Source organism: Xenopus tropicalis, chromosome 7 (genome assembly GCF_000004195.4).
Source record: "Xenopus tropicalis strain Nigerian chromosome 7, UCB_Xtro_10.0, whole genome shotgun sequence".
Lineage (NCBI taxonomy): Eukaryota > Metazoa > Chordata > Amphibia > Anura > Pipidae > Xenopus > Xenopus tropicalis.
Genome location: NC_030683.2, coordinates 18,685,660 through 18,710,000, shown reverse-complemented (window position 1 = coordinate 18,710,000; position 24,341 = coordinate 18,685,660). Strand labels below are relative to the sequence as shown.

The 24,341-nt window shown below is 43.8% G+C and overlaps 2 protein-coding genes across 4 annotated transcripts; both read right to left on the bottom strand.

Moving 5' to 3' along the window:
• Positions 1-1,096: 1,096 nt before the first annotated feature.
• Positions 1,097-14,478, bottom strand: gstk1 (glutathione S-transferase kappa 1). Of its 3 annotated transcripts, none has more exon segments than NM_001011244.1 (8): positions 1,097-1,237; positions 2,396-2,489; positions 4,173-4,289; positions 4,464-4,499; positions 4,824-4,924; positions 5,332-5,460; positions 5,800-5,881; positions 7,796-7,885. In NM_001011244.1, coding segments are annotated over 8 exon segments (672 nt in total). In that variant the 5' UTR covers positions 7,865-7,885; the 3' UTR covers positions 1,097-1,193.
• Positions 14,479-17,614: 3,136 nt separating this feature from the next.
• On the bottom strand, positions 17,615-18,607 carry t2r41 (bitter taste receptor 41). The gene is given in 1 exon segment (NM_001172025.1): positions 17,615-18,607. A coding segment is annotated over 1 exon segment (993 nt).
• Between the last annotated feature and the right edge of the window lie 5,734 nt (positions 18,608-24,341).

The following is a 24,341-nucleotide window of genomic DNA, read 5'->3' as shown; positions in this document are numbered from 1 at the left end:
TAAAGACTGAAAGGTGTGCAAAATGTGTATTGTAGTAAAAAAAACTTTTGCTTACTGTATGGAACAAGCAAGTTTTGTTTTTAATATTTTTCTATTTATGTTTTTGTTTATATTTTACTATTTGTTATGCAAAGTGTCTTGGCATAAATGTGCAGAACCTGAAGTTGCCATGAGTACGGCACATTTTATTATAAGAACACATGGGCATGCACTCTGACTTGTATTTGTATATATATATATTTATAGTGACCCTAACAGTTGTCGAACAGACATGATTGGCATTGGATTGGCATAGCTGTGCTTGACTGGTGCTGCACTTATTTCCCAATACATCACTCAGCTCTGCTGATACCGCTCCATTTACTGAGAATAGTGTACAATGGGCTCTTCTATCCTCTTTCTGCTGTGAGGTTCTCTCTCATTGGGGGGTGAACAACTGAACAGGGAATCAACTGAAATCTAATGATATAGGATCAAGAACAGCCACACTGTATTGGTGGGGGCAAAGGAACTAGGGGTGTAAATTTGCTGGGGGCAACACTGCTTCTTTCTGACGGACTCCAGGAAAATGATAATAGTCTTTGTGACAACAGAAGAATAAATACAGTGAGTTTCAGTAATGGCAAATTATATGGCACCATGTTGAATAAGAAGAAACTGAACCTAAAGGGTCCAAGAGAAAATAGGAAAAGGAGCCTAAAGGTTTGGCACAAGGAGGAAATGACCCTAAAGTTCTACAGTGGGGAGGAAACTGAGCCTGAAGGGAAAGAGATAGAAGGAATAAAAACTTTATCAAAATGTGAAATTAGGAGCTGACCACAGAAAAATCTCACCCCTTTCTATTCATTCGTATGGGATTTGTAGAAGTGTATTTATCAATGGGTGAAAGTTAGAGTTCACCATTTGATACATACAATTCTAAATATCCCATCGGGATGAATAGGAAGTGGGTGAAATTTTTGTGGTGAACTCTAATCTCACATTTTGATCTGCCCCCTGGTGATTGTGCTTTGCACTTTGCTCACTGCACTTGCGTGTGTGATTAAACCCTATGGACTTTTTGATTTGTATAAAATAAAAAGGCACATACACCACGAACTGTCTCAGATCTCAGCAGCTTTATATGTTTATTAGCTGGAATGGCACTGAAAGGCAATAATAAAGGCACTTTTATCTCTTCTCCTTTCTACAGATTATAATCGTGGCTTCTGAGGCACAGGTCCCATCCATTTCTCACCTGTTAGGAAACAACAAATCGTTTGTAAGAGCACCAAATTCTATACGTTATCACAATCGCAAAGGATAATCAACTTCTGGTTCCCAGAATGCTCGCTGATTGCAAGAGTACTGCTGAGAACTGAGTATGGGTTTTAATTGTTTATGCACTGTCACTTTAAGAGATGTGGTTTGGGGTTCACTGCGCTTCAGAGGTATCTGGATGATGTTTGAAATTTTTGTACTAGATGTATTTATATTTTGGTATCTCTGAGGTGCAGTGAAACTATTAGTAACATAGATAGCATCTGTAATCGTGGTTATCACATGGTAGTGCATCTTAAAATGATGCATATCTGGTTTTTAGGCTCAGAACTTTTAAGGTGTTATGTCTATAATGTATTAGTTTGTATCAAAACATTATCTATTTTTTTCACATTTAATTATAAGTTTTAGATTTCACTTTTTTGATTAACCTGTATAATTTGTGCTTAATACAGGGCGGCTGTTTTTTCTTTGGGAAACCCTGTGAGATGTATATTTGAAGCTTTGATATAGTATGTGCTTATTACAGGGCTTTAATGGTAACCCTGAAAAAGCTTTGATATAGTAATGTATGATATATGCTTGCTACAGAGCCTTAATGGTAACCCTGAAAAATGTGCAAATTAAAAGTTTTGGGTATAAAAAGGGAAGTGACATGGGCACACCATACTTCCTCTGATGAAGCACTTAGTGTGCGAAACGCGTTAGGAAGGAGAGAGGGTGCCAGGTAGCATGGGATGTACCTTCCATTTGGTATAGTATGTTTTATGTTATGTTTTTTGAATTTTGTATTTAAATTCTGAGCCAATAAATGGTTGTGTTTTTCACTGAATAATGTGTTTAATTATTGTAAGATATTTCAGGACCTTTCAGTGAGATACATCTTAGGTTTTCTTTCTCAATCTTACTAATTGTTATTTAATGACATGGGAGATTTGCATTACTATTTACTTGCATAGTAAGTCCTGTGATTAGCTGTAGGGCCCTGGGTGGCTGTGGTAAGTGTAGCAATAACCATGCCCCATGTTGCGGCAGGCAAACCGTTTTAACACTGCTGCCTTTACTGAAACATGAAATAAGTACAAGACTCAAGCAAGGCCTCAAAGGGGTTGAGGGTGCTTTCAAAAATACTGACCCAGTTGGTGCGCTAAAAGCTCAAACCGATCAGATCCAAAGTACATATGGGGCTTTCCGTCCACATGCGCCACAATGATGGGCATCCCAAAAGCCTGTAAGGGAATAAACCAGGCAACAATAAAACAAAGGGGAATAAGAAGTAGCAAAATGTATATGAGCGGCACAATGGCTGTTTAAAGGACATGTAGCCCCGCCCCTGCACAAAAACATTAATATGTGAACAGCCTCTTTGGAATATTTAAATACCTGACATTGCAGTTGTTCAAAGTTAAATAGTACTGTTGCAGCATCCCCTTAATCATTTAAGATTCCTCCTCCTCCTCTAACCCACTCAGGCCCCTCCCTTGGGAACTGACATTGGCTCTTGGCTTACTGAGCATGCTCAGTTTAAAGCTAAGGCAGTGAATCTTCTCAGGTTACTTAACACACCCCCTCCAGTCTATCCACCAGTAAAGAGATGGCATTACTGGTTCCCGTAGATACACTGCTCTACTTCTGATGATGTGTAAAAGGGAAAATGGCCACCGGTGTGGTTTGGGTGGGGGAGATGTGTCCAACCTAAATACATGGTAGGGAAATTTAGGGTTGACATGTCCTTTAAATGGAATCACCCTGGCAAATGTTCTGAAGTATAGAATAAAATCTCTTAATAGGAGAAAACAATGGCTCCCTGGCCTACACTCTACTGCTAGTGACTACCGTATTTTTCGGACCATAAGACGCACTTTTTTTCCCCCAGAAGTGGGGGGAAAAAGTCCCTGCGTCTTATGGTCCGAATATAGCCTACAGATATACTTTAAAAAAATGTTTTTACTTGCCCGTGTGGTCTCCGTGCAGGGCCCTCCTCTATTCACCGGCGCTTAGCTCTGGCGCTGTGCGCATGCACAATGACGCGCATGCGTAAGGGCATGCGCGTCATTGTGCATGCGCACAGTGCCAGAGCTAAGCGCCGGTAAATAGAGGAGGGATCTGCACGGAGACCACACGGGCAAGTAAAAAACCTTTTCTTAAAGTATATCTGTAGGCTATATGCTGGTACAGATGGGGGCAGTATGTTGGGTGCTGCTGGTACAGGTGGGGGGCAATATGTTGGGTGCTGCTGGTACAGGTGGGGGGCAATATGTTGGGTGCTGCTGGTACAGGTGGGGGGCAGTATGTTGGGTGCTGCTGGTACAGGTGGGGGGCAATATGTTGGGTGCTGCTGGTACAGGTGGGGGGCAATATGTTGGGTGCTGCTGGTACAGGTGGGGGGCAATATGTTGGGTGCTGCTGGTACAGGTGGGGGGCAATATGTTGGGTGCTGCTGGTACAGGTGGGGGGCAATATGTTGGGTGCTGCTGGTACAGGTGGGGGGCAATATGTTGGGTGCTGCTGGTACAGGTGGGGGGCAATATGTTGGGTGCTGCTGGTACAGGTGGGGGGCAATATGTTGGGTGCTGCTGGTACAGGTGGGGGGCAATATGTTGGGTGCTGCTGGTACAGGTGGGGGGCAATATGTTGGGTGCTGCTGGTACAGGTGGGGGGCAATATGTTGGGTGCTGCTGGTACAGGTGGGGGGCAATATGTTGGGTGCTGCTGGTACAGGTTGGGTTTTAATGCACATAAAATATTTTAGGACACTATTTGTTTCAGAATCTTTTTTTCTTCATTTCCCTTCTCTAAAAACTGGTGCATCTTATGGTCCGGTGCGTCTTATGGTCCGAAAAATACGGTAATAGGTGCCAATTCATCTACAGTATTTATAGTGAATATCCTTTAGAAACAAGTGAAATTACCCCGTATTTTAATGCTTCATCTGTATTTTGCTTCAACTTGTTCTTCACTTCAGGAAGGGCCGTAGACTCAATTAGCTTCTTTGCCTGATCTGCCGACATCCCGGCTTTCTTAGCCGCCTACAGGAGATAAACCAAACATCAGTGCGCGTTCCAAGTTCCCCCACGTCTGGGCGCCTGTAAGACGAGTGCATGTGGGGGGGACGGGAATCCTTGTACGCACACTGCCACATAATGAAACAATATATATCATACAACACACATGCTGTAGAAGTTTACACAGAGCTCACTTACTTCTAGGATACTCTCTGGCTCTGTGATATCTTTGTCCTGAAAAGTAAAGTTACAATGAGAACGGATGTAGAAAAGATATCGATAAAGATCCTTATCCAAAGCTGCCAATAGGACTTAAGCCCCCATGTCTCAGAATTCCTCCAGCACCAAGCAGAACCCACAGTCAATGGTCCATTCTTGCATAAAAGCTAGACTGCCCCTAGTGGTGAGTCCACCAAGAACCAGCTTTGTACTGATACCCACACTCACATTTGTGAGTATGATATTCAGACTCAATTCAAAACATTTACCCTTGAGACAACAACCCCGAGTTGCCTACAGTCTGATTCTTTTCTAGAGAAGAAACCTTTCTAAACGCACCTCTGACCAGATCCGTCTCCACAGCTCTCGGGACACCGGCTCTAAGAATTCTGGGTGCTGCATTTCTACGGCTGTGACAAACCTCATTGCTTGGAGGCTCCCTGCAAAAATGGTGCAATTGCTGAAAAGGGTAGAACACAGCGGGGATACTATGTTTGTACTAACCAATGCACTATACCAAAGAGATGAGGGGGGGGGGCTATTCAATAGGATTTTCTATCCTGCATGATAGATATCGGATTGATTTTTGCCCATATATCAGTCAGGCTGGCTGTTGAGCAGTCCCCAATAAGATGTTCACTTGGTCCAATGAGGCTAAATCAGCAGCTTTATTGGCCCATGTCTGGTCACAATAAAACATTCAATTTCACTCAGTTGGGCCTGGAGCAGAGGGCATAAGATTTGGCGTACCTTTGGTTTATTGTATTGCCCCTGCATCCATCCTGAGGAGCCAACTGTGAAACCAACCTCAAGATAAGACTAACTGCCATCTTTATACAGAACTCACCTTTCTTAATGACAGACTGGAAGAAATTGCTGGGCTGTCGGAGAGGAACTTGGAAGAAGTCAGAGAGTCTTGCTATATCTTGCGCCATATAAACGCCTTTCTTTGGAACCATGGCAGGGGGAGAGTTACCTGGGAACAAAGAATTAACTCACTAAATACTGAAACGTTACACACTGCTGATTATATTATTGTTCCGCTATGGCCTGCTGGGTATTAGATCAATCACATGATTCTGGCTCATTTTAAAGGGGACGTTCACCTTGAAATGATTACTATGATACTGACAATGAATTGCAGCTGTAAATTGTATGTTTTACTGAGTTTAGCCTATAGTTTTCTATTCTGCTTCCTCTGCAGACTGTGTGGAAGAACACAGAATCTATTCATGGGTCGGGTTAAAATGTAGAACTGGATAAAAGTAATTTATTTCATTACTGTGCGTCACACACAGACAGCCATTACACCCACCTGATGCTTGCATGATTCCGCCAAGGAACCCAGGGCGCAAACGGACATCTACGTTCCAGATGTTCTTGTATCGGCACACAACCTGCCCCAAGAGAAAAAGAAGCCAAATGGATATCAGGAGAGCCTTACATGTCAAAGCAATCACTTTGATGAAACAATAAAATGTAACAAAAACTCATTGCCAAATGCGAAACCCTCACAAATCCATATGCAGTTCCTACACTGACCTCCAGGGGGCAAACTATAGATTGTATATAATTGTATTTGCTTTAGTTATATTCAAAGGAGCTTGGCCAATTGATTTCATGGCAATTTTTTCTCTACAGCTCCCTTATTAAAAAGACCTTTCCTGATATTCTGTCCTCAGCCAGTAGTGGTTCCATTTGCTACATACAATAGGCCACTTTTTATGGTGTACTTTTTATTTCTAAATTACACTCTTTACATAGCAAATAAATCACTTTACCATTTAAACTTTTATTCTTGAACCAACAAATGTAATTTTAGCTGTAATATTGGTGTGTAGGCGCCATCTCAGTGCATTGTGCCCGAGTCTGAGCTTTCAGCCGGCGCTACACATTAGAAATGCTTTCAGCTAACCTATTGTTTCTCCTACTCCCATGTAACTGGAGGAGTCCCAAGCCGGACTTGGATTTCTTACTATTGAGTGCTATTCTGATACCTACTGGGAGCTGCTATCTTGCTCCCTTCCCATTGTTCTGCTGATCGGCTGCTGGGGGTGAGGGGGGGGGGATATATCACTCCAACTTGCAGCGCAGCAGTAAAGTGTGCCTGAGTCTGAGCTTTCAGCCAGCGCTACACATTAGAACTGCTTTCAGCTAACCTATTGTTTCTCCTACTCCCATGTAACTGGAGGAGTCCCAAGCCGGACTTGGATTTCTTACTATTGAGTGCTATTCTGATACCTACTGGGAGCTGCTATCTTGCTCCCTTCCCATTGTTCTGCTGATCGGCTGCTGGGGGTGAGGGGGGGGGGGATATCACTCCAACTTGCAGCGCAGCAGTAAAGTGTGCCTGAGTCTGAGCTTTCAGCCAGCGCTACACATTAGAACTGCTTTCAGCTAACCTATTGTTTCTCCTACTCCCATGTAACTGGAGGAGTCCCAAGCCGGACTTGGATTTCTTACTATTGAGTGCTATTCTGATACCTACTGGGAGCTGCTATCTTGCTCCCTTCCCATTGTTCTGCTGATCGGCTGCTGGGAGGGGGGATATCACTCCAACTTGCAGCGCAGCAGTAAAGTGTGCCTGAGTCTGAGCTTTCAGAAGGAGCCAGCGCTACACATTAGAACTGCTTTCAGCTAACCTATTGTTTCTCCTACTCCCATGTAACTGGAGGAGTCCCAAGCCAGACTTGGATCAGCCCTATCAGCAAAGAATGATTAACATGACTTATAGGTAACTTTTTATGTAGATTCATTTTTTAAAAAGTTGTTTTTTTGTGTCAGTATCACTAATGGACTCTTATCCTTGGGTACAACTGGGTACGGGGAGGCAGGTCACAGTGTAAGTGCAATAATTCATTGTTAAACAGAGGTGGAAATTCATGGAAAATATACCGTGTCTGTCTGCAAAGATCTGAATCCCTACAGCTCATATTAATGTTATGGGCTTTATCTACTTGCGGATTTAAAAAGGCTTAGAAATAAATCGACTGTGTATTTAAATACTGTGGCCACTAGGGGGCTCTGTTTCCCTGGAGTCCATGGACAAGGTGCAGGGTTACCTCTGGCAGCACCATTTATATAAATATAGAGATATATGCAGCTTGAGACTTATCTGTGCGCAGAGTAACGTAAATATCACATGAAATTAGTGTATAGGTAAGTCAGCCGTCACAGAGGGGACGTATTTAACCTGGTGTCCTTCAGCCTGGGAACCAATGCGCAGCGATTTGAGAGCAGCGGAAGCAATTTCGGTTGCACAGGGAGACCGTACCGTAATACACACAGACCGAACACTACACATTTCTCACCTCAAACCCCAACCATGAATAAGGGGAGACCACATCATAGAAACACTCCAACACTCTCCGATTAGACATATTTGCTCCTTTCTCCTTGGCCCGGGCCGACAGGCATTGTGGGAAGGGAGCAAAGTTTACCCAGCCGCCTGTGATTGGGAGACAGACGCAAGGTGTTTGGGGGTTGTGCTCCCACCTGCTGGTGATGTATAGGAACTGCAACCCGTGTGTTTTCCTATACTAAACAGGCAGGTCAGGGTGAAAGCTGGAAACCCTATGGCTCTTACTGCTCCAGATAGTGCTGCTTGTATTCCAACCTGCTGCTACCTTAATAATATGAACTACCCTTACCTCAGGGTAAGAACAGAGCCCCTGCACTGGGTGCAGAAAGATTCCCAGCAGTTATTTTGATTTCTCAGGGAGAATTTCTTTTTGACAAATTAAAGGAGACATATAGCATAAATAATAACCCCCCTAATCTTGTAAACTTTATGGTCCCTGTCTGTGTTTAAAATGAGGGGTGGGTGGGTCCTAACAGTTCCTGTCAAAAGTACAGTAGGAGGGGCATAGCCAATCACAGCTCTGCCAGTCACACAAGCAGACAGGCTGTAGTTCCCTATCAGGTCAGCCTAGCTGCTGATTGGTTCCTATACTACAGTGGAAGGTTCTGGGTGGCAATGTCCCCCCTGCACAGCCTGGTAATTGAGGCAGCAGGAAGTGGAGAATAGTACGGCGTTTGCAGAAATTTTCATTTAATCAGCACAATAAAACTACTTTTTAAAGCACGGTACTTCTATACCTAAAATGGTGAATAATCATTGGCGGATTCTTGTTTTTTTACCCAGTATGTCTCCTTTAACCCATTTTTCAACTCTGAAGTGTACATTTGTTAGAATTCATTTAACTCTCACTGAGCAGCCAAATGCATTCATTTTCTATGGGGTATTAGATGTGGTTATATTACTGGCAAATCCTCAGTGGGCTGCATGGCTGTTTTATATATATATCAAAATTACAATATCTTTACTGTGATCACATCGAAAAATCCAACGTTTCAGTCCTCATTAGGACCTTTCTCAAGGATATTGCTAATAGCAATTAAAAAACTTAAATAAACATCAACAGCACAAAACAAAACCGTGAGTGCCCAATCCAAATCATGTAGCAATTGCACAATCAACCTATCAGTCAACACTATCTGTGTATGTGAAAACAATTGTGTTATCCATATAATCTCAAATTAGTGCATAAATAGACAATTATTTCTCCATAAATATATGATATACATATTATATATATATATATATATACACAATATTTGGATTCATTTAAAGTCAAAGAAAACCACATACACAATGGAATGCTTTGACCTGACTTTTATTATTAGCTATAATGATACTTGAAAGGCAATGAACAAAGGCACTTGTATCCCGTTGTCTGTGTTACAGTTATGACTTCTGAGGCACGGGTCCCATCCACTTCTCTCCTGTTAATAAAAATCAAATAACCGTGTTACGTGCAACATCACAAGTAAGGGGGGTCAGTGCGCAGAACGCGCAGGAACTTCCATTACCCACAATGCCTACTGATTACAGGAAGCCTCGCTCCGTTCAGATTTCTGCTGCAAGCCCCAAGACATTTCCCAGAATCCTGGATCATGATCAATGGGAAATAGCAGCCACTTTTATTACTGCCCCCACATCATAATATTATATCCCACCTTTCTCATTTAAACATGTGACTCATAATGAATTAATATTAAATTAATAAATTCAATGAATGCTGCTGGAACGTTGACCTTTTTTTTACCTTTCCTCGAGTAATTTTAAGGGTTTGAGTTACTCTGCACTATGAGGTTCCATTGCTTTTAAGAGGACTAAACTACTGACCCAGTTGATGCGCTAAAACCTCATAGCGATCAGATCCAAAGTACATGTGAGGCTTTCCATCCACGTGGGCCACGATTGTGGGCAACCCAAAAGCCTGTAAGGAAACAAACCAGGGGACAGTGAAAACCATGAGCATACTGCAATGCCGGGCTGATTGTGATACTATGTGTCCTTTTGGGGGGTATCCATACTGGGCATAAACCATATGAAGAAGAACGCACCCCGTATTTTAATGCTTCCTCTGTATTCTGTTTGAGCTTGTTCTTCACGTCAGGGAGGGAGATAGACTCAATCAGCTTCTTTGCCTGATCCACCGACATCCCAGCTTTCTTGGCTGCCTATGGAGATAAAGCAAACCCCTGTGTATGTGCATTACGCTGGGTGCTTGGTAACCAGGGCTGACACATAAGTATGGCTATTATGATGGGTCTTTACCTAGCAGGATTTTCATGACTATGTTTACCCAGGGATCACTTACTTCTAGCATACTCTCTGGTTCTGTGATGTCTTTGTCCTAAAAAGTAAAGTTGGAATAATAAAAATAGAGAAATCACATCCATAAAATATCTGTAATATAAAGCAACATTGCACCAGGCACTAAATCCCCCAGAGCTGTACCGGCAGCACTTAGCCACAGCCAATGATATATTCCTTTCTTTGTCTAAAGCAACACAAACCAATATCCCATTCAGACTAAGGGCACAACCAATGATTTAATTTCTCATCCCAATACCTTCCCCCCTATTAAAAATGATACAAGTTGCAGTAACTTGAATTTCACAAGCAGTGTGAATTAGGGTATGCACAGATATATGGCCCTTCTGAGACAGCATTAGTGCAAGGTTTCCCTGAAAATTTTACATTTTAGGTAAAATACAACTTTTTGCCAGAACACCATAATTACCTCACTGACTGCTCTCCAACATATAGCAAGAAGTCCATTGTTACCTTGCTGTCTGCTCTCCAGCACTCCCTACCAAAGCTTTCCTTTTCAGTCAACTCCCAACTGAACACGCCACAGCGCCTCCCCTCCCCCCTATACCTACCCCTGTCTATGAGGCCAAACCTAGAGAGGGTTACCCATTACAGCCCCTGTTCTCCATCATCCTCCTGCAGAAATAATGCCATACACCCCCAGGTGCCCATTTCTGTTGAAACCTCTGTCCCATAGCTTCCCCTTAGTAGCCCTCAGCAACTGTGCGTGAATGACATATGTGGATGCCATGTCTGGCTCAGCCAATAGCCTCCTCTTATATGGGAGACATCAGCACAAGGATATTTGTTGATCACAAAAATGGCCACCTTAAGGCTCAAGGTTACCCTTCCCTAATGCCCCTTCCACTTCCCAGCACAGGGTCCCTCCTCAGCTGCTCCATGCATTTGGGGTGCCTCCAGTGTCAGCTCATGTTTTTGGCATTAAAGGAACCAATGACAAACTGAAATTATAGGGAAGTAAAAAAAAAATAACTTTGACCTCTGACCAGATCCGTATCCATAGCTCCCGGGACACCGGCTCTAAATATTCTGGGTGAGACATCTCCACGGCTGTGACAAACCGCATTGCTTGGAGGCTCCCTGCAAAAAGGTTCATTAGATTCAAACAGATTCAAACGTAAAGGGGTTGTTCACCTTTGAATTAACTTTTAGTATGATGTAAAGAGAGATATTCTTAGACAATTAGCAATTGCTCTTCATTTTTTTTATATGTCCTTTTTAATTATATAGCTTTGTGTTTAACAGATCTCCAGATTGGAATTTTAGCAGCTATTTGGTTGCTAGGGTCCACATTACCTTAGCAACTAAGCAGTTGCGTGAGAGATTGGGATATGAATAGGAGAAGGCTGAATAGATAGATTAGTAATAAAAGTAATACATTTGCAGCCTCAAAGCACAATTGTTGTTTTGCTAATATGGTACCTGCAGCTAAGGCCCCTGACTCAAAGTACTGTAGTGGTTACAATCAGTGGGAGGGCAAGGGTTAACAATTGAACGATCTAGGCTAACGGTACATAAGGAACACTGTTGCATGCTGGCAACTGCCATACAAGTCACTGCCAGTATAAATGCCTTTCATCAGGGTGGGCAAAACTTGGGGCACTTTGTGTACGATCTGGAGCATGTTCCCCAGGTTTGGATATCTAGAAGCGTTCCTGACGCTGTGAGGCCACGGCATCATGATGGGCCAAACTGTCAGAGATGATCTGAAAGGCAAATGGCTGCGCAGAACTCACCTTTCTTAATGATCGTCTGGAAAAAGTCGCTGGGAAGTCGGAGAGGAACCTGGTAACATGCGGAGACTCGCGGCAGATCCTGCACCATGTAGGCAAACTTCTGTGGGACCATGGGAGGGGGAGAGTTTCCTAGGAACAAACAGGGATCCCATTAGGTACTGCAACCTCACACATGTATCCTATTAGCTGTGAATTTGGCCAATCACATGCATTCTGGATAATGTTAACCAATTCCTGCCTCCATTTATCCTTATTGCATTCCTCAATGCAGGTTGGTACCATGTTTCATGCCCACCCTGATCCCACCTTCCCCTGTAAAGTATAACACAGGAAGTCCATCATTGCCTATGGTCCGCCTCCTTACATCTCATATGTGGACCATTCTTACTGGAGAACCCAAGGGGGGTGGCACACAGATTTTCAAGAAAGCAAAGGCCCAGAATCCATCACTTCAACATACAGAAAGGTGAAGGAGGAGCTGAATGATTGTGAGTCAGGGGCAGACTATTAGGGTGAACACACACAGAGCTACTAGTAGCAGCTACTTTTTCACAGCTACTAAACACCAGAAAATCCCCTGCCATAGACAATACTGAGAACTGGATCTGCTAAGACACACATAGAGACAATTATTAGTAAATGATCAGCATTGTCTATTTTAGTAGTCACGGCAAGTAGCTGCTACTAGTAGCTCCATGTGTCTTCACCCTTAGATAAATAGACAGACAGACAGATAGATAGATAGATAGATAGATAGATATAGATAGATAGACAGACAGACAGATATGCAAAAGTGTCCTGCACTTTTCTCACTCAGAGGAAAGGAAGTAATTACAACCACACCTTCAACACCACTCCAACGCTAGCCAATATTAGAGTTGGTTGTTTCACTATGCAGAGTTGAGTAATCCATAAATACCCCAAAAACATGGTGCCAAAGAACCTCCCACACTGAAGTCACGTGACAAATGCTGGTGCTGCACACCCCATCTCGGGGCAGAATGCAAAATCTATTAATGAACATTAATATTCGTGTTATATGTTTTGGGTTGGAAATGTACATAAATGGATAAAAGTCATTCTGAATACCACAGAGAAAAATAACCAATTTAAAAAAACCCAAAAGGGATTGCATGCCTGTGCGAGGAAGAAGTGTATCGTGGGGCATTTGGGGAAAGAATGGATTAACAGCAATTGTGTGAAGGATGAAGGACCAGCCATTCCCTGTTATTCCCAAATATTATAGGTACCTGATGCTTTAATGATTCCTGCAAGGAACCCAGGACGCAAACTGACATCTACATTCCAGATATTCCGGTAACGGCACAGAACCTGGCCCGAAAGAAAGGAAAGCTGATATTGAGCCAAACAGAGAGCCGCAGAGCAGAGGGGCCACTTACATGTGAAACAATACCCACCAGTGATACACTAGCAGGATATCCAGACCCCTGAATGGCCAACAACTTATTCCCAAACCAAGGGGATGAGTATGAAGATGCTCCTCCCTTTGCCGCTCTAACAGCCCCTACTCTTCTGGGAAGGTTCCCATTGCTGGGATTTGCTCCCATTCATAGGTAAGAGCCTGGGCACTGATGTCGGGAATCAGGTTCGGCTCCCATTGGAATTCCAATTCATCCCACAGGGGTTCGGTTGGATTGGGGTCAGGGCTCCGTACAGACCAATCAGGTTCTTCCTATATCCATTTCACTAAACCTATTCTGTATGGACCTAGCTTTGTGTATGGGGGCATTATTGTGCTGAAACCATTAAGACACAGCCCCGTACGTCATGCCGCCACCTTGAGGCCGGGCTGGAACTACTATTTATTTTTAAAAAAGCACACAACCCTAGCCATACTAAAGGGTATGGTATACAAGAGGCAGAAATATACACGGCTGCACTGATTCCATCACTTTTGGATTTGGCCTAATCCCCCACATAAGGTTCAGCCAAACCCCAAACCAAATCCTGGTTGCAGCGCATCCCAAACACCGTTCCAATCTGAGGATCGCCAGGGGCTACTTTTATTTCCAGTCCAGATCTGGACAATACTGTTATAGAATTCTATAAAGAGACTGCACGGCTGGTACACCTGTGATCCTATGGCTGTTGTTGCTCCAGAGATAGAGGGGAGCTGTGAGTTGTAGTTGAACAAAAGCTGTCAGGCTGCAGTTTAGGAACCCTGCTGCATATAGTAACAAATTAACTAGGAGCTTGCCTATTGGTTGCCTGCCACATTATTTAGTACGACTCTTTGGACTGGGGGTGTTTTTTTTTTTACATATAAAACACTTAAATTCACTTTAAAGAGACCCAAAATTGCTGCCCTTCAGCCTGGGAACCATCTTGCAGCAATTGGCGGAAGGATTTCTTGTTGCACAGGGACACGGAACTATAATAAGCACGGACTAAACGAGGCAGATTCTCACCTCAAACCCCAGCCACGAATAAGGGGAGACCACATCATAGAAAAACTCCAACACTCTCCGTTTAGACATCTCTGCAGCTGTCTCCTTGGCTGGGGGCGACAGGCATTATGGGACGGCCCAGGGGAGGGATCCGAGTAAATCTTTTGTAATTGACTTTGTATTCTTGGGCGCCATCTGCTGGCGACTTTTAGTAACTGCAGTCAGGTTATTATGTGAAAGGGCAAAGGGGAAAGTTCTGAGCCCTTTATAGGATTAGTAGGTAAAATTACCAAGAAAGCTCAGCAAGACGTGGGGAAACAACTCCATGCCAGCTGTAAAGCGAGTCATTATATAAAACTTGATATACAGTAGAATATGAATAGGAGAAGGCCTGAACAGAAAGATAAGGCATTAAAAGAAGCAATAACATTGTAGGCTCATAGTTGCCCCCATTTAAAACCTGGGAAGAGTCAGAAGAAGAAGAAAATGGAGACCAATTCAAAAGTTGGCCGTTCTGTAACATACTGAGGGGCTCATTTACTAACCATCGATTTTTAGTTTTAAACTTGTGTAACCCCTTTTTGGTTGTAACCAGGGTAGGATAGGTTTAGAGCATGGGGTACATGCGACTCAATCCTTCAGGAGGGGCCTTCGATAAAATGGAAGTGACCAAACAGAGCTATGGTGTAGTGCAACTACAACCCACTGTAACTGCGTGCAGTGCAGATTAACAAATGTGCGCCAGAAGGTTCTTGCAGTTGAACAATAGAATTGGTTTATTGTCCGAGACAATCAATATGCAGGGTTATTGCAATATACTCACATACAGCGGTTAAATGATAGTACTCCCTGAGGACTGCACAGAGAGGATACACGCCGGTTTATCCTACCTCCTTTAGAGTCTGGGCAGGGTAAATGCACCTGGTCAGCTTGGCCACCCTTTGGAAGCAGTCAAAAAGATACCTCTGTCCTCAGGTTGAATACCTCTAGCCTTCAGGGTCCCACTGTGGATCAGGGTTTAAATACTGCCTGCCTCATCCACCTTAACGTGGCCCTATGCTGAGGCAACAGTGCCTGTATGGAAGGGTACTTCCAGCTACTTTCCTTGGTGGAGCCAAACTGCTCTTGCTTCCTTTCCTCTCTATCTCACTTTCCTAGAAAGTGCTCGACAAGAGTAACTAACTGGTCCTCGTTCATGGGGTCCCTGTCCCCGACTTCACTAGAGTAGATGAAGACTCTAGGGCAAGTATGGCTTTACGGGGGTCCTGTTGATCCCAGGCTCAGTGGAACTTCCACCTGGGTCAGCAGATGCAGCCAAAGAGGAAGACCCACCCCCCTGCTAAACACTATATTAGAGTGCCAAGGGAGTGGTCTGCCTATTAACCAATAAGGCACAAGGCAAACTCTAAACTGATACATGGGTCTTTACCCAGTAACATCAGAAATGATTAAGTTGTAGGGTTTAAAGCCATAGGTGCATATTAACCCTTTGGGTCCCTACACTTGATTCGAATTGTTTTAGAAAAAGTTGCAGAGAAAACAAGCTGTGATTTTTCAGAGATTTACTGTGCATCTAAACAGCTAAAAATCCAAATTGGACAGTTTGCCAGATTAAACTTGCCAGTTCATGCAGAATCAATGGCAGAGATCCCTTTCCATGAAGTTCTTTCTTTTGTCTCGAAACTGGGTTTTGTCTGTAAATCATGACTTTTTGTGGATTTTTTTTATGACTTTTCTTAGCTTTTCCTTCCTTTTTCCATTTTGGTTCAATATTAAATATAAAAGAAATCTGTGCCACGGCTCTCGGTTCAAACAGGGTGGTGGAATCTTCTTCTAATGATACTTTTTTGTAAGAAAATGAGTTCCTGTTGGATTTACCGCACAGTTCTGTGACCTGCCGTGACTCCTCTCTGAATCATTTGCAAAACAAAATATCCATCGATCTCTGATAATAGTATTTGGCCAATGCAAACTGTCAGCACAGTTATTTGTATACACATGATATGTACTCATTCTCCTCCGCTGTTTGTATAGGGTTGAACTCAATACTCCGAGCCAGCTCTTTGGGAAATCTTGTGTGTGTTGTATATACTTCTTGTCTGCTAGTAAGTACAGTACTGGATCCATTACCCAGAATGCTCAGAAACTGGGACTTTACGGATAAGGAGTCTTTCAGTGATTTTGATCTCTTATTGGGGCCATTTACTAACTGTCTGATTTTTTTTTTTCCAATTCAGATTTTTAGCGCTAAAAGTAGTATAAAAAAAAGTTGCAATTTTTGACTAGGCATCAAATCAACTAAAAAATCCAAATTCGCCAGCTAAAACTTGCCGAGACCATGTAGAAGTCCATGGCAGATGTCCCTTCCCTTCCTTGAAACTTTAGAGGTTTCAGATTTTTGACGCTGGTTTTTTTGTGCAACAATTCGAAAAAGTAGCAGTTTTCATGCGACAAGTAAAAAAAAAATTGGACTTTTTTTTGACTATTCTGCGCCTTTTCTGGTGCAGACGTTATTTCAGATTATTAAGTAAATACCAGACATTTGTAGAAACGAATTTATTCAAATAAAGAGCAATATATGTTAAACATACCATTTGCTGCCTTTTTTGTGGCTAGTAGTTGAGTAATTGATTAAAAAGCCCCACACAACACAGAAACCCCTATCCCTATCACTGTAATCTGTTATTTCAAAAAGTATGAATAAATACCATTTTTATACGCTGAAATCCAGCTGCAAAACAGTTCTTCTCTTTCTGCATCATTTGAAATGCTGGCAGGGGAGGAGGGACTAAAACGTTGATGTTACAAATTGTAACAACTTCTCCACAGCTTACAGACAGCATGCAGGAACTACATAACCCACAATGCATTGCACTGGGATGTTCCTTTCCTTATTGACATTACATGTGCAGGGAATTGTGGGATATGGAGGATGCAGGCTGAAGGCAGGCTGGGGACAGGCGACTACTGTTACAGTTTATTTGAGTCACAAAGTAGCCAGCCAGATCAGCAGGGGAACAGGGGGCGGGGCTTAGGGAACTTTTCCAAAGGGCTGCATATTTATTAATTGATGTATATTGCAAAGTTGCTTGACATTATCTTAAGTTTGGGTGGAGTTCCCCTTTAACATGCCATCACTGCTCAGGGTTGAAGGTGGGTAGGGAATCTTCTGGGAAAATGGAATTTTGGTAGTTAGCCATTTTTGCCATGTGTAAATTCTATATTCTTTAATCTCATATGTGTCAATTAAGTCTCCTCCTTTGGACGACTGTAGATAATGCTGATGGCACACACAACATATTCTTACACTGGTTCTTCTGTCACCCTCTCCAAAGGGGGATGGATACCAGAGCAAAGATGAAGGACCGTATGCCTGTCCTGAGGAATTGTATGGCAAATCCTACAAAGTAGACATATATTTTTTAGAGAATTCCATAGCTGTGAGTTCCCAGTGATGAGAATGAAAGAATCCAATGACGGAAAGCTGCCGACCATTATGTAACTGAGATTAAAAAACCAGGTTCCCCAAGTGAGCGGAGAGTTGAAGAGGATACATACTGCCACAAAGAAGTAGATATGGAGAAGCAAGATCAAAGTCAGTGTTTTAGCAGCTGATACATGGACGTCTAAGCTGGATTTATTGAAGCCAGCACTGTTGAGTTTCATGCGCCTCATGTGTCTGCAAAGGGAGGAGATAATTGTGACAGCCAGGCAGAAGAAGACTATTAAAGCTCCTGAGGAGATCAGCATCTGTAGAATAAACACCCACTGGTATCTTCTACTGAGCTTCACATTTACTTGTATCCAACTTGCTGATGAGTTTGTAGCTCCGGTCAGAGTCCAGTGAAGGTCCCAATAGGAGGGTATTCCAATGCCCAAAGATACAAGCATGGATACTGAGAGAAACCAGGGAGTTATTCTAGCAATCTCTTGCTTCATCTTCAGGAAGAACGGTTGGTTCATTTGGAGGATCTTCACGCAATAGTAAAAGCAGAGGCAGAGGGAAAATAACAGGCTGTTTATAAAAAGAGATATCTGGGTGGCAATAAAGTACTTAATCATTGTTTCCTGCACAGAAACATTTGTCAAGAGCAGAACAAAGAACTCATTTAGAAATGTAGTAGTTTGGAGCAGGATGTTAGAGATCCCAATACTGATTGTGATAACAGCGTAAGGATTCCAGCTATGAGTCTTCCTCCAGTCAGTGAAACTCATCACCAGGATAAACATGTTTCCTGCCAGTCCAAAAAGTAAGAAGATGCTTTGAGCAACAAGTTTTGTTATCGATTCCCACATCATTATTGTCCTGTCTTCTTCACATTGAGTTTGCACTGCTTCAGATGTATAGACTTGGTCCCTCAGTCGACTTCCCGATTCATCTGATGGAAAATCACATTCTCTTTGATTCAAAAGGATCAGTGATGCAAAATGTCCTGAGTTTCAAATCAACCACCTTTGAGTAACAACAACCTAAAAGTGACAATTGTTTGAGTCTTATTCATGGACTTCTTCGCCAGATGTGTTCATGTTGAGGCTATCAACCAAAGTTCTAATTTCTCCTCGGCTGTTGCAAGACCCAGCATTTTACACATTTGCAAGGTAAGAGAGTAAACGTAAATCTCCATTAAACTCACCTGACAGATGCAAATAACCCTAATGTACTGTTTTTCTTCATCATCAGTTTAAGTCTGAAACGTCCCTGTAGCAGCCCATTCCTGATTATGACTAATTATAACCCGTTCCTAGGTATAAACCAATGTCATGCAGTTCCCAACATATCTCTCTCTGCCCATATCAGCTTGTAGACACCACCTTCCCAGGCAACAAAGATAACAAAATCGCAATGTACAGTATGCCTATCCTGTGTTGTTTTGATTTAACTTTTTACTGGTGTAGGGTCAATGTGGGATTTTATCCAATATCACTGTTTCTGTAAGGATAAGACAGAGGCATTTAAGACATTTATGGTCATCAGATGCTTTATCCCCATTATTTGCACTTTGCAATACAAGTGTTTGAGCTCCAGAATGTACGTTATGGACTTAAGTGCTTCTTATGCAGGGCTGGGGGAGGTACAGGGGCATCCTAGGGAGTGGCAATGGGCACAAGGAGTAACAGAGCTCTACATTTCTCACCTGGCATTGGTAGGTTCCACTTTGCCGATGGCTCAAGGTGCGGTTTACAGCTATGCTAAGGGACATGATTTTGCCCTCTTTAGTGCTCCAGCCCTTGCATTCCGGACTTTAATAAATGATCCCTATTGCCTGTTGAGGTTAGCAACCACAGTATTAATCTAAAAAAGAATTATTGCCAAACCAACTGTATAGGTTGGGCAGGGTGTAAAGTGCAAAAAACGTGGCTGATCATGCCAGATTATGATGAACTTTTGATGTTATCCAAAGATATCTATGGAGCTCTTGAGCAATCTGGAGGCCATAAAAAGCATAGAGGGCCACATCCAGCTCACAGGTCCCCAGTTGGACAAACCTGCTCTAGATGGCAGCTGATAACTTGTCCACATTGTCTAGGACAAGAAGAACACATCATGTACACAATAATTTCACTAAATCAAGCTTAATACCTTTTATCTAAATCTGAATATATTTTTCCTCAACAACTCCTGTGTTTGATGCACATTTTGTTATGCACATTACACATTCTTAGATGGGCTGTTGTGCCATGGTCTCCAAAAGGAGTGTAACCTTAAGTGAAAATGAAGGATTTTTTTCCTGTCCATAAAGTTTTTCAGCAACCTTTGCTAGACAGGAGAACATTGTCTTGATTGTCACACAGTGTTTTAGGCATTTCCATGGGATTTCTAGCAGGACTTTAGGCATTTCCATGGGATTTCTAGCAGGACTTTAGGCAATTCCATGGGATTTCTAGCAGGACTTTAGGCAATTCCATGGGATTTCTAGCAGGACTTTAGGCATTTCCATGGGATGCCAATCTATCTAAATTGATCACATTTGACAGATGCAAATCTCTTCCTGATATTTTGCAGTTTAGCTGTAATTTGCAAACCCAGAGATTAGTTTCCTCCAGCTTCATTTCCATAAGCAAAGTTCTGAATAGTTCCAGATCCAGTGGCTGATTGAAGTGGCCACCTTATCTACTTGTATTACTTTGAGAGAGCTCCCTAAACCAGAGAATCAATTAACCTCATTGACTTACTGAATATTTCCATAGAATTTGAATAAGAAAAAATATTCAAAGCTAAATTTCTCTCTGGTAACAGAGAACCACATCACCTCCACATCGCCTTAACATGACTTACTGCCCAATCGTTTTGGCTGAAAACTGATTTATAACATGGATTTGACCAACAGTAACACCTTAAAGCAGGGATGTATAAAGTGTTGGGGAGCCACACAAGTATGATACAAATCCTTTTAGGATGCCAAATAAGGGCTGCGATTGGCTATTCGGTAGCCCCATATGGACTACTGGCCTGCGGAAGGCTCTGCTTGGAGTAAAACTGTGTCTCTGTGCTTCTAAAACGTGCCTCCAAGCCAGAAATTTAAAATTGGGCACCTATTTTCAAGCCACTGGGAGCAACATTAAAGGTGAGCAACATGTTACTCATGGGCCACTGGTTGGGGATCAATGCCTTAAAACAGTGCTGTGCAACTGGCGGGCCGTGGAGCCGCACCTGGCCCCCCAACTGTCTGACTGCTGTGACTGCTTCCCTTTGTGTAAGCTTTACAAAGTATCAGTACTGATATTAACTGCCCCCTGCATTGCTCCACCTCAGATTCAGGCTGTAAACCCCTGTATTGTTTATACATGTAATCCCCTGTACTGTTCACACCTTTTAGTGTCTGCATTGTTCACCACCTGCAGTGTTCACACATCAGACTCAGACTATAAGCCCCACTTTGTTCACCTTTTCACACCTAAGACAGCATTGTGTCACTGTATGTACTGCCTGCCCTATGCTGCCTGTGTGTATGGCACACACAGGCAGCATAGGGCAGGCAGAGCATGGCACACAGGCACCATAGGGCTGGCAGAGTACTGCCTGTGTGCTATACTCTGTCTGCCCTATGCTCCCTGTGTGTGCCATGCTTTGCCTGCCCTATGCTCCCTGTGTGTGCCATACTCTGCCTGCCCTATGCTCCCTGTGTGTGCCCTACTCTGCCTGCCCTATGATGCCTGTGTGTGCCATTCTTTGCCTGTCCTATGCTGCCTCTGTGTTCCATACTCTGTCTGCCCTATGATGCCTGTGTGTGCAATACTCTGCCTGCCCTATGCTACCTGTTTATGCCATACTCTGCCTGCCCTATGCTGCCTGTGTGTGCCATACTCTGCCTGCCCTATGCTGCCTGTGTGTGCCATACTCTTCCTGCCCTATGCTGCCTGTGTGCCATACTCTGCCTGCCCTATGCTGCCTGTGTGTGCCATACTCTGCCTACCCTATGCTGCCTGTGTGTGCCATACTCTGCCTGCCCTATGCTGCCTGTGTGTGCTATACTCTGTCTGCCCTATGCTCCCTGTGTGTGCCATGCTTTGTCTGCCCTATGCTCCCTGTGTGTGCCATACTCTTCCTGCCCTATGCTGCCTGTGTGTGCCATACTCTGCCTGCCCTATGCTGCCTGTGTGTGCCATACTCTGCCTTCCCTATGCTGTCTCTGTGTGCCATACTCTGCCTGTGTGTGCCATACTCTGCCTGCCCTATGCTGCATGTGTGTGCCATACTCTGCCTGCCCTATGATGCCTGTGTGTGTGTGCCATTCTTTGCCTATCCTATGCTTCCTCTGTGTGCCATACTCTGCCTGCCCTATACTGCCTGTGTGTGCCATACTCTGCCTGTGCTATGCTACCTGTGTGTGCCATACTCTGCCTGCCCTATGCTGCCTGTTTATCCCATACTCTGTCTGCCCTGTGCTGCCTGTGTGTGCCATTCTTTGCCTGTCCTATACTGCCTGTATATGCTATACTCTGCCTGCCCTATGCTACCTGTGTGTGTCATACTCTGCCTGCCCTATGCTACCTGTGTGTGTCATACTCTGCCTGCCCTATGCTGCCTGTTTATACCATACTCTGTCTTCCCTATGCTGCCTGTGTGTACCATACTCTGCCTGCCCTATGCTGCCTGTGTGTACCATACTTTGCCTGCCCTATGCTGCCTGTGTGTGCCATTCTGTGCCTGTCCTATACTGCCTGTATATGCTATACTCTGCCTGCCCTATGCTGCCTGTGTGTACCATACTCTGCCTGCCCTATGCTGCCTGTATGTACCATACTCTGCCTGCCCTATGCTACCTGTGTGTGACATTCTTTGCCTGTCCTATACTTCCTGTATATGCTATACTCTGCCTGTGCTATGCTACCTGTGTGCCATCCTCTGTCTGCCCTATGCTGCCTGTGTGTACCATACTCTGCCTGCCCTATGCTACCTGTGTGTGACATTATTTGCCTGTCCTATACTTCCTGTATATGCTATACTCTGCCTGTGCTATGCTACCTGTGTGCCATCCTCTGTCTGCCCTATGCTGCCTGTTTATGCCATACTCTGTTTGCCCTATGCTGCCTGTGTGTACCATACTCTGTCTGCCCTATGCTGCCTGTGTGTGCCATTCTTTGCCTGTCCTACCCTGCCTGTATATGCTATACTCTGCCTGCCCTATGCTGCCTGTGTGTGCCATACTCTGCCTGCCCTATGCTGCCTGTATGTGCCATTCTTTGCCTGTCCTATGCTGCCTCTGTGTGCCATACTCTGCTCCAAAGTCAAACTGTAACAATCTTTATGTAATTTGTGGTTTTAGAGGGTTTTTTTTTTCTTTTGTAAGTTAACAGAGATTCATGGAAAAACAAAAAAATCACCAAAAAATATGTTTTCATTCTCTTTTCATTTTGCATGTTAATTTGTTTGTGCTTTTCCAATTTGGATTATTTATAAATGACTAGACATGGTTTTTGGTGAAATGCGTTTTTTTATGGTTTTATAGAACCCAAAAACCTCTAGAATCAGAATGTTAATATAACTGACCCTTAGGGGCCCATTCATTAAAGTACAACTACAGATAATTAAAGTCCAATTACAAAAAAAATTGTATTTTCTATGATATTTTTGTTAAATTACGCAACTTTTTCATGCTTTGCGACCATTAGTGCAACAAAATCGTATTGTTGAGCTGGGTATGAAAGTTTCAGATTCGTTCAAGCTTCGGTATCGTGCCTTTCCTTGGGCCAGGTTGGAGCTGCAGAGTGCCATTGAGCCCTATGGGAGACTTTCCTTGGGCCAGGTTGGAGCTGCAGAGTGCCATTGAGCCCTATGGGAGACTTTCCTTGGGCCGGGTTGGAGCTGCAGAGTGCCATTGAGCCCTATGGGAGCCTTTCCTTGGGCCAGGTTGGAGCTGCAGAGTGCCATTGAGCCCTATGGGAGACTTTCCTTGGGCCAGGTTGGAGCTGCAGAGTGCCATTGAGCCCTATGGGAGACTTTCCTTGGGCCGGGTTGGAGCTGCAGAGTGCCATTGAGCCCTATGGGAGACTTTCCTTGGGCCTTGTTGGAGCTGCAGAGTGCCATTGAGCCCTATGGGAGACTTTCCTTGGGCCGGGTTGGAGCTGCAGAGTGCCATTGAGCCCTATGGGAGACTTTCCTTGGGCCAGGTTAGAGCTGCAGAGTGCCATTGAGCCCTATGGGAGACTTTCCTTGGGCCAGGTTGGAGCTGCAGAGTGCCAATGAGCCCTATGGGAGACTTTCCTTGGGCCAGGTTAGAGCTGCAGAGTGCCATTGAGCCCTATGGGAGACTTTCCTTGGGCCAGGTTGGAGCTGCAGAGTGCCATTGAGCCCTATGGGAGACTTTCCTTGGGCCAGGTTGGAGCTGCAGAGTGCCAATGAGCCCTATGGGAGACTTTCCTTGGGCCAGGTTAGAGCTGCAGAGTGCCATTGAGCCCTATGGGAGACTTTCCTTGGGCCAGGTTGGAGCTGCAGAGTGCCATTGAGCCCTATGGGAGACTTTCCTTGGGCCAGGTTGGAGCTGCAGAGTGCCAATGAGCCCTATGGGAGACTTTCCTTGGGCCAGGT